The sequence below is a fragment of the Rhinopithecus roxellana genome, chromosome 19, assembly GCF_007565055.1.
Source record: "Rhinopithecus roxellana isolate Shanxi Qingling chromosome 19, ASM756505v1, whole genome shotgun sequence".
NCBI classification, from domain to species: domain Eukaryota; kingdom Metazoa; phylum Chordata; class Mammalia; order Primates; family Cercopithecidae; genus Rhinopithecus; species Rhinopithecus roxellana.
In genome coordinates, this window is record NC_044567.1 from 77846594 (window position 1) to 77857846 (window position 11253).

Genomic DNA, 11253 nt, shown 5'->3' on the forward strand with positions numbered 1-11253 from the left:
TCTATCACAACAACTACAACAATGGCAACAATAGGGCTGGGTGTGGTTGCTTACGCCTATAATCCCAATACCCTGGGAGGCCAAGGCAGAAGGATTGCTTGAGCCCAGAAATTCAAGACTAGCCTGGGCAACCTGGCAAAATCCTGTCTCTACAAACAATACAAAAATTAGCCAGGCATCACTGCCACTAAAATTAGCATGTCTGTAGGCCCAGCTACTCAGGAGGCTGAGCTGGGAGGACTGCTTGAGCCTGGGAGGTCAAGGCTGCAGTGAACTGTGACTGTACCTCTGCACTCCAGCCTAGGCAAGAGAGTGAGGCCTTGTCTCAGTAGGTAAATAAATACATTAATTAATTAAAAATGACAACAATAATATATGTATTGAGCTTATAGCATGTTCCAGGTACTATTATTAAGTGCTTTGTGTACCTGTTTTCTATAGCCCCACAATACCTCTTTGGGGCAGGTACTCTTTTTTTCTTTCTTTCTTTCTTTCTTTTTTTTTTTTGAGACAGAGTTTTGCTCTTGTTCCCCAGGCTGGAGTGAAATGGCGTGATCTTGGCTCACTGCAACCTCTGCCTCCCAAGTTCAGGTGATTCTCTTGCCTCAGCCTCCTGAGCAGCTGGGACATGATACCACATCTGGCTAATTTTGTATTTTTAGTAGAGATGGGGTTTCACCATGTTGGCCGGGCTGGTCTCAAACTCCTGATCTCAGGAGATCCACCTGCCTCAGCCTACCAAAGTGCTGGGATTACAGGTGTGAGCCACCGTGCCTGGCCTGGGGCAGGTACTCTTATTTCCCTCTTTTCATACAAAAAGAAACTGACTCACAAGTTCATTCAGCTAACACCTGTTGGAAACAGGAAAGGAACTCAGATCTGAGTGACACCAGAGCCCACACTTCTTTTCTTCTTCTTCTTCTTCATTTTTTTTTTTTTTTTTTTTTTTGAGACAGGGGCTCACCCTCTTGCCCAGGCTGGAGTACAGTGATGGGATCACAGCTCACTGCAGTCTTGACCCTCCTGGCTCAAGTAATTCTCCCACCTCAGCCTCCTGAGTACCTGGGACCAGAGATGCATGCCACTACACCTGGCTAATTTTTATATTTTTGTAGAGATGGGGTTTTGCCACGTTGGCCAGGCTGGGCTCAAGCAATCCTCCCACCTCAGCCTTAAGGCCAGGCTTAAGCTACTGGACTCAAGTAATCCTCCCATCTCAGCCTCCCGAAGTTTTGAGATTACAGGTATGAGCCACCACGCCGGGCCAAGCCCACACTTCCAACCACTACCTTGTTAACATTCCAGGATGGACACCTGGATATTGAGGGCTTATCGGATCAGAAAAGTCATCAGATCAGAATTAGCAAGATCAGCAAGGATGCAGGGACCTGGGGCCCACACATGCTCACTGAAGATGCCCCTTTGTCAAGCGGCAAAGCCAATGGGAGGAAAGTGGGAGAGAGATCACCCAAACAGGCAGAAGGAAGCACCGCCATGCATTGCTTAATGACAGAGATAGGTTCTGACAAATGCGTGTCATTAGGCAATTCCACTGTGTGCACACCAGTGTATTTACACAAACCCAGATGGTATCCACTACTCCACACCTGGCTATACGGTAACCTATTGCTTCTAGTCTACATACCTGAAGCCATGTTACTGTACTGAATGCTGGAGGCAATTGCAGCACAATGGTATTTTTGTATCTAAACATAGAAAAGGTGCAGTAAAAATATGGTATGATTTTAGGGGCCACTGTCACATACCTGGTTCGTGGTTGACTGAAACGTTGCTAGGCAGTGCGTGACTGCATCTGAAAAATGCATGAAGAGGAGGGCTGGGCATTTGGGCAATGGTTATGGACAAGGAGGTAGATTGTGTGAGTGTTCAGGCCTGTGGGCAGGATTCATGACTGTGTGAGGCCAGGGGACATCCAGGCAGGCACAAGAACATATGTTGGCACACACAGGCCCTGACCAGGTGGTAGAATCTTTTTTTTTTTTTTTTTTTTTGAGACAGAGTCTCGCTCTGTCGCCTAGGTTGGAGAGTGCAGTGGCGTGATCTCGGCTCACTACAACCTCTGCCTCCCAGGTTCAAGTGATTCCCCTACCTCAGCCTCCTGAATAGCTGAGATTACAGGCATGCACCACCACACCCAGCTAATTTTTGTGTTTTTGATAGAGATGAGCTTTCACCATGTTGGCCAGACTGGTCTTGAAATCTTGACCTCAAGCGATCCACCCACCTTGGCCTCCCAAAGTGCTGGGATTACAGGTGTGAGCCACCGCACCCAGCCAGGTGGCAGAATCTTGACTCCAAGAGAGTTCTGACAAATAAAATATCATAGCCTTGAAATAATATTTAACATTTTAAAGGTAAGCTTTCTCCATTCACACTTCTGACACCAAATGTGTGGGTTTTTTCCACGCCAAAAACCAATTCTCCAACTCTCTGGACACCAATAATTCAATCCCAACATTAACTATCAGGAGTCACTATCAGACCCCATAGGTTAAGGGCTCAGTCCTACAAGACTGCCCCCCAACTCAGATGCCAATCACAAGTCAAAGCATCACATACTTCTGATCTACCACCCCCTCCTCGGGCTGGATAACTTGCTAGAATTGTTTGCAGAACTCAGGAAACCAGTTTCATTACTACTACTGGTTTATTATAAAAATGTAAAGAAGACCAGGTACGATGGCTCATGTCTATAATCCCAGCACTTTGGAAGTCCGAGGCAGGTGGATCACTTGAGTTCATGAGTTTGAGACCATCCTGGGCAACATGGTGAAACCGTCTCTACTAAAAATACAAAAATGAGCCGGGCGTGATGGTGCACAGCTATGGTCCCAGCTACTCAGGAGGCTGAGGTGAGAGGGTCACTGGAGCCTGGGAAGTTGAGGCTACAGTGAGTCGTGATCCTGCCACTGCACTCTGACCTGGGTGACGGTGAGACCCTATCTCAAAAAAAAAAAAAAAAAAAAAGGCACAAAGGATGCAGATGAGGAGATGCACAGGGCAAAGTCCAGAAGGATCTCAAGCACAGGCGCTTCTGTTCCCGTGGCATGGGGAGTGCCATCCTTGGGGCATGCGGATGCATTCATCAACCCAAAAGCTCTCCCAGCCCTGTGGTTTAGGGGATTGCGGGTTTCACCATGTTGGCCAGGCTGGTCTCAAGCTCCTGTCCTTAGATGATCCACCTGCCTCAGGCTCCTAAAGTGCTGGGATTACAGGCCTGAGCCACTGCGCCCGGTTACTTTCTGGCCCAACAATATATTCCAGGTTCATCTTGTCCTTGTCCTGACCCGACTCTGGAGTCAGCTGTATTTCCAAGGAGCTCTGCGTCCTTTAAGAAGAGCTCTGTATTTAGAAACTGGGGCCTGAGCATGATCTTGGCTCACTGCAACCTCTACCTTCCAGGTTCAAGCAAATCTTCCATCTCAGCCTACCAAGAGTAGCTGGGACTACAGTTGCGCACCACAACGCCCAACTAAAGTTTGTATTTTTTGGTAGAGACAGGGTTTCACCATGTTGGCTAGGCTGGTCTTGAACTCATAAATTATATTTTGATTTTATGTTGTTGATATGTAGAAATAATCTTTTTGGTTGATTCTGTGTCCTGCATCCTTGCTAAATTCAATTTTAATACTCTCTATCTGTAGATTTTCTTACAGTCTGGAGACCAGAAAGCTACTGTTGTGACTGTTGTGTTGTTGCCTCTGCCACAGCTGCCTCACACCCAGAAATGAGCCCACCATGGAGGAGAGCTTTGCCACTGCGGACACTTGCTTCTCAGCCACAACCTTTTGCTTTCCAAACCCCAGCCTGGGCACCTCATTGGCGGAAGAGACTCACATCCCTGATCCCAGGAATACGGTGACTGTAATTTTTTAGGTTTCTGACCCCACCAAATAGGAGGAGGGTTAAGATGTGGCATGAAAGAGCCCATTAAAATATCTACCACAGTAGCCAAAATATCAATCGGGAGTGAGGATAATATATATTTTAAAGCCGAGACTCAGCAGGTTATCTAATCACACATTCTCACCGAAAGAACTAGGAACTAAATGATGTACTTTATGAAGAAGGAAACTGAATACAGAAAAAGTGTGTAGGATTCAACATGTGAGAAAACATAAATGAGAGAGTTGCATAAGGTTCAGGAACATTATAAATTTATCATGATTTAAAAAATGGGGGCCGGGCATGGTGGCTGATGCCTGTAATCCCAACACTTTGGGAGGCCAAGGTTGATGGATCACTTGAGCACAGGAGGTCAAGACCAGCCTGGGCAACATGATGAAACCCCATCTCTACTGAAAAAAAAAAACACAAAAAACAAAATTGGCCAGGTGGGGTGGTGCACGCCTATAGTCCTAGCTACTCAGGAGGCTGAGGTGTGAGGATCACTTGAGCCTAGGAAGCAGAGGCTATAGTGAGCCGAGATTGCACCACTGCAGTCCAGCTGGGGTAACAGAGCAAGACCCTGTGTCAAAAAAAAAAAAAAAAAAAAAAAAAGCATAGTATTGGTATATGAGGTATTGGTACATAATTGAACAAGTAGAACAATGGAACGAAAAGTCTGGATATAGTTCTAAATATATACAGTAACTTAGTATAGGATAAATATGGCATCTTAAATCAATGGGGAAAAGATGGATTATTCAATATATTGTAAAAACTTGAGAACCACATTAAAAAAGTTGGTCCCCTACCTCATTCTTTACAACAAAATTAATTCAGATAGATGTGGTCACAGAAGTGCTAGAAGAATATGTGGGGGATTTAAAAATAATCTTGAGGTGGGGAAGACTTTTATAGGTATGACTCACAATCCAGAAGACATAAAAGATTGTTAAATTTAGATAAAACATTTAATTAGATGAGACATTTAAAAATTACATTTAGAAATCATAAACTAAATCCAAAGAATAACTAGGGAGCGGCTGCAGTGGCTTCCATCTGTAATCCCACGAGGCAGGTGATCACCTGAGGTCGGGAGTTTGAGACCAGCCTGGCCAACACGGTGAAACCCTGTCTCTACTAAAAATACAAAAATTAGCTGGGTGTGGTGGTGCATACCTGTAGTCCCTGCTACTGGGGAGACTGAGGCATGAGAATTGCTTGAACCTGGGAGGTGGAGGTTGCGGTGAGGCAAGATAGTGCCACTGCATTCCATCCTGGGCGACAGAGCAAGACTCCATCTCAAAAAAAAAAAAAAAAATAGGGAGAAAACACCATGATGTGTTGCATAATAACATTTCAGTCATTCATGGAGCAAATATAAAACAGGGGTCCCATAAAACTATAATACCATGTTTTGACTCTACCCTTTTCTATGTTTAGACACACTTAGATACACAAATATTTACCATTGTGCTACAATTGCCTAGTGTTCAGTAGCATGCTGTACAGGTTTATCCCTAGGAGGAATAGACTATCCCATACACCCTAGGCATGTAGCAGACTATGCCATCTAAGTTTGTGTGAGTACATGCTGTGATGTTCAAACAGTGACCTCCACCGTTAAGCGATGCATGACTGTATTTTGAGCCCAAGTCTCAGATACTGTATGAAGTTTTATAATATTATGAGCTTTTACAAATCATTAAGAGAAAGACGAATAAACCAGTAGAAAACTGGGAAAAGGTGGCATCTGCAGGGTAACACCAGGGCAGCACAGAAATCTTGCTGGGATGAGGAGTTGCAAACATGTGTGGTCGACCTTTTGGCTTTCTGCCTCTTCTGCTCTCAGGGATGGAGAATCATGACCTAAAGAAGTTGTCTTTTTCTCAGCGTTGCTTCTTCCCAAGGATTTAAAGGGGAGACCTGACCAGAGGAATGATCAACAGTGGATTTGTAATGCCTGGAGCTCATTTCCTTCTTTCTCCTTAACTGTCCTGGAAGGAAACGGACTAGTGCCTTATCTCTGACTCTTCCACAGCACACACCCACCACCAGAGACAGTAACTGAGATCTGCAGTAGCACAGAAACTTAGAGGTTAGAAAAATTAGACACCTAAGGATTTCATGACTCCAGACCTGTTTCCTTAGCATAATACCACACCAGTAAGTGAAATACAACTTATGAAATGTTGTAAATACATTCTATAAAATTTTTGGTAAAAATTTATCATTAAAAAATTATTAAAAGCAATTGGGTTAGAAGGAAGTTCTGTCAAAATACAATCCAGGTGTGCAGTTCTCTGCTAAATTTAGAAGTGGTTACTACTGAGGCAGTCTCAAAAAAAGCATAAGAGGACTTTATGGGGTGATGCAAATTTTCTACATTGCCTTTGTAGAGATGGTTATACATTTATCAATACTCGTTAATTTGTACATTTAGGCCGGGCGCGGTGGCTCAAGCCTGTAATCCCAGCACATTGGGAGGCCGAGACGGGCGGATCACGAGGTCAGGAGATCGAGACCATCCTGGCGAACACGGTGAAACCCCGTCTCTACTAAAAATAGAAAAACTAGCCGGGCGAGGTGGCGGGCGCCTGTAGTCCCAGCTACTCGGGAGGCTGAGGCAGGAGAATGGCGTGAACCCGGGAGGCGGAGCTTGCAGTGAGCTGAGATCTGGCCACTGCACTCCAGTCCGGCGACAGAGCGAGACTCTGCCTCAAAAAAAAAAAAAAAAAAAAAATTGTACATTTAAAAGAGGTAAATTTATTGTATGTAAATTGTATCTTAATGAAACTGATTAAAACACACATACAAACCCCAGACCCTCTGCAGTCCTGAATTTGAATGGAAAATATTGGTGTGAACTCATGATGAATTTATTTTTTATTTTATTATTATTATTATTATTTTGGAGATGGGAGTCTCACTCTATTGCCCAGGCTGGAGTGCAGTGGCGTGATCTCGGCTCACTGCAACCTCCACCTCCCAGGTTCAAGCAATTCTCTTGCTTCAGCCTCCCAAGTAGCTGGGATTACAGGCACCTGCCACCACACCTGGCTAATTTTTGTATTTGTAGTAGAAACGGGGTTTCACCGTGTTGGCCAGGCTGGTCTCGAACTCCTGACCTCAAATGATCCATCTGCCTTGGTCTCCCAAAATGCTGGGATTACAGGCGTGAGCCACTGCGACCGGCCTTATTTTTTATTTTCTTTTGATACAGGGTCTTGCTCTGTTGCCCAGGCAGGAGTACAGTGGTGTGATCCAGGCTCCCTGCAGCTTCAATCCCCTGGGCTCAAGCCATCCACCCCCATCAGCTCCCCGAGTAGCTGGGACTACAGGCCTGAGCCACTATGCCTGGCTAATTTTCAAAGTGTTTTTTTAGAGATGTGGTCTATGTTGCCCAGGCTGGTCTCGAACTCTAGGGCTCAAGTGATCCTCCTGCCTCAGACTCCCAGAGTATTGGGATTATAGGTATGAGCCACCACATCTGGCCAATTTTTTTTTTTTTTTTTTCAGGGAGGAAACATACACTCTCCTATATTTGCTAGCTGTTAGTACTGGAAAGGCCTAGAAACAGATCGTCTTCTATCAATGAGCATTCCTAGTACCCAAAGTATGGTGTCCACTTTTTTCCGATTAAAAAAAACCCAGAGCTCCTTGGAATAACATGGAAATATACAATCTCTACAGTAGTTATTAGATAGCAAGGAAATTATCAAAGACTAGTAAGGTGTGTCAAAAAGACTTGAGGCTGGCCAGGCGCAGTGGTTCACACTTGTAATCCCAGCACTTTCGGAGGCTGAGGTGGGCAGATCACCCAGAGGTCAGGAGTTCGAGACCAGCATGGTCAATATGGTGAAACTTTACTAAAAATACAAAAAATTAACCGGGTGTGGTAGCGGGTGCCTGTAATCCCAGCTACTCAGGAGGCTGAGGCAGGGAGGCTTGAACTTGGGAGGCAGAGGTTGCAATAGGCCAAGATCGCACCATTGCACTCCAGATGGTGTGACAGAGCAAGACTGTTCCAAAAAAAAAAAGACTTGAGGCCAACTTGAAGAGGCTCCCATTGGCCAAAGATGGGACAATCTGAACATCAAAAGGAATAATAACTTTAAAGAATCCAGCATTTATCCTACCTTTCCCATACTTCTACATAGGCAAATACTCAGTGAGAAGCTTTTCTTCATAGAAGTACTCTAGCAAACGGCTGGGTGCGGTGACTCACGCCTGTAATCCCAGCACTTTGGGAGGCCGAGGCGGGCGGATCACCTGATGTCGGGAGTTTGAGACCAGCCTGACCAACACGAAGAAACCCCGTCTCTACTAAAAATACAAAATTAGCCAGGCATGGTGGCGCATGCCTGTAATCCCAGCTACTCAGGAGGCTGAGGCAGGAGAATCACTTGAACCTGGGAGGTGGAGGTTGCAATGAGCCGAGATTGCGCCATTGTACTCCAGCCAGGGCAACAAGAGTGAAACTCCATCTCAAAAGAAAAACAAAAAAACCCCCAAAAAAGTACTCTAGCAAACAAGGAAGAGAGAATATCACCATTTTGCAAGCTTTAATAAACTCACCACTTGAGGTATTAATCAGGGGTTGCTGGCAACCCTAAAAAAGAGACAACCAGACACTCACTACTACCACTTCCTTTTTTTTTTTTTTTTTTTTTTGAGACGGCGTCCCACTCTGTCGCCCAGACTGGAGTACAATGGCGCGATCTCGGCTCACTGCAACCTCCGCCTCCTGGGTTGAAGCGATTCTCCTGCCTCAGCCTCCCGAGTAGCTGGGATTACAGGCGCCCGCCACCACACCCAGCTAATTTTTTGTAGTTTTAGTAGAGACAGCGTTTCACGGTGTTGGCCAGGCTGGTCTCGAACTCCTGACCTCAGGTCATCCACCTGCCTTGGCCTCCCAAAGGGCTGGGATTACAAGTGTGAGCCACCACGCCTGGCCAACTCAGTGCTATTATTTCATCTCCTACCACTTAAAGTTTTTTCTAAACAGGAGAATTATAAACCAAGTCTCAGATAGCATAAACTTATGTATCTGTCAGAGAAGGATTGTTTTATTTATTTATTTATTTATTTATTTATTTATTTATTTTGAGGCGGAGTCTCGCTCTGTGGCCCGGGCTGGAGTACTGTGGCCGGATCTCAGCTCACTGCAAGCTCCGCCTCCCGGGTTCACGCCATTCTCCTGCCTCAGCCTCCCAAGTAGCTGGGACTACAGGCGCCCGCCACGTCGCCTGGCTAGTTTTTTGTATCTTTTAGTAGAGACGGGGTTTCACCGTGTTAGCCAAGAGGGTCTCGATCTCCTGACCTCGTGATCCGCCCGTCTCGGCCTCCCAAAGTGCTGGGATTACAGGCTTGAGCCACCGCGCCCGGCCGGATTGTTTTAAAAAGAAAAATATAGGCCGGGCGCGGTGGCTCAAGCCTGTAATCCCAGCACTTTGGGAGGCCGAGGCGGGTGGATCACGAGGTCAGGAGATCGAGACCCTCTTGGCTAACACGGTGAAACCCCGTCTCTACTAAAAATACAAAAAACTAGCCGGGCGCGGTGGCGGGCGCCTGTAGTCCCAGCTACTTGGAGGCTGAGGCGGGAGAATGGCGGGAACCCGGGAGGCGGAGCTTGCAGTGAGCCGAGATCGCGCCACTGCACTCCAGCCTGGGCGACAGAGCGAGACTCCGTCTCAAAAAAAAAAAAAAAAAAGAAAAATATAAACACCATTATTACACCTAAGAAAATTGTAAATAACTCCTTGATATCATGTAGTGTTTTTTTTAATGTGATAATGGTGTGGTTATTAACAAAAGATCCTTAAATAAAATATTTCCAGATTAAATGGTATCTGCTCTCTGCCTTGCAATAATATTCAAGGAGGCCAGGCGAGGTGGTTCATGCCTATAATCCCCATATTTTGGGAGGCTGAGACAGGAGGATCACTTGAGCCTGGGAGTTTGAGAGCAGCCTGGGCCACATAATGAGACCCTGTCTCATATATTAATAAATCAATTTAAATAAATAACTGAAATAATATGGAAGGGCAGTATTAGTGGATGAGGTGGGACAGGCCAAAGGTTGGCTGTTGTTGGTGCTAAATCAATTTAAATAAATAACTGAAATAATATGGAAGGGCAGTATTGGTGGATGAGGTGGGACTGGCCAAAGGTTGGCTGTTGTTGGTGCTAGATAATCAGTACACGGAATTAGTACTATTAATTATATGTCTGTTTTTAAAATTCTCCATTAAAAAAAAAAAAAAAGCATAAAATAACCAAAACGAGGCTGGGTGCAGTGGCTCACAATTGTTATCCTACCACTTTAGGAGGTCAAGGCAGGAGGACTGCTTGAGGCTCGGAGCGCAAGACCAGCTTAGCCAACATGGTGAGACTCTGTCTCTACAAAAAAATTAAAATTAAAATAAAAAAAAAAAAGAGAAAAACCTACTAAGTAAAATCAATTAAGATAAGTTAGCCAAACTTTTGAAATATTTTACAGGCACTATCAGTTGGAATTTTTGTCAAGTTGATAACAATGGGATATTTTACACAATCATATCAACACATAAAAGATTTCTTATAAACATAGATATTAGACAGGAAACAAACCGCAATAGATCACATCTAACATATATTTTAGTTTGGTTTTCAAAAATCCATAAATAAGTTTTAAAAGTCTATTTTTAGGTCAATTTTTGATATACAGATGTGGCAGATTCCATAAAGACCTTTTCCTTCCTGGTAACAAAGCCCATTTCTGAGAGAGTAAGATACTATTGCAGCCTCAAGGAATAAATTGTTTGATCTAAATCATTTTCATTTCCCTGGATAGTGATTTGTCTAGAAATCATCATTTGACTTAGTTCTGACCAAAGACATGTAAAGACATCTTCCAACTGGGATGTCTGGAAAAGTTTTTACTTTCCTAATTTAAAAGGGAAGAGTCTTGGCTGACTAGCTCTTGTCTCTTTAACTTTTCTCCTAACTAGAATGATCATTAGGCTGGAAATACACAGCCACCTATGATCCTGAAGCAACAATTATAAAGATAAACACCAGCGTATGAAAGACGGTAGAACAGAAAGAAAGTGCCTGGGTCCCTAACTATAGAAACAGTAATACTTACTTTGGACAGTCTACCCTGTAGAGTTCTTGTATATGAGAAAAACAAACCCCAATTTGCTTAATCCAGTATAGATTTTTGTTTCTTGTAGCTGAACATATTCCTGATTCAATGAAAGGCATCAAAAATATAAACACTGAATGATAGTAAGCATCACAAATGTCCACTTCATAAGTGCAAAGGGGCTAGAAATAAATCTGAGTGAACATAAGACAACCAAA

At 44.3% G+C, this 11253-nt stretch overlaps 1 protein-coding gene across 7 annotated transcripts in view; it reads left to right on the forward strand.

Annotated features, from left to right (window-relative positions):
• The window catches only part of MILR1 (mast cell immunoglobulin like receptor 1), a 29268-nt gene extending 22804 nt beyond the window's left edge, over window positions 1-6464 (forward strand). For 3 of the 7 annotated variants that reach the window (XM_030923951.1, XM_030923950.1, XM_030923947.1), the window contains 2 exons: window positions 3666-3879; window positions 5800-6464. In XM_030923951.1, the coding sequence (XP_030779811.1) occupies window positions 3666-3879; window positions 5800-5836 (251 nt within the window). In that variant the 3' untranslated portion in view covers window positions 5837-6464. Of the gene's footprint in view, window positions 1-3665; window positions 3880-5758 lie in introns of those variants that run through there. The other 4 variants (XM_030923948.1, XM_030923949.1, XM_010380006.2 and 1 more) reach the window with 4 other exon arrangements.
• The last annotated feature ends 4789 nt before the right edge of the window (window positions 6465-11253 follow it).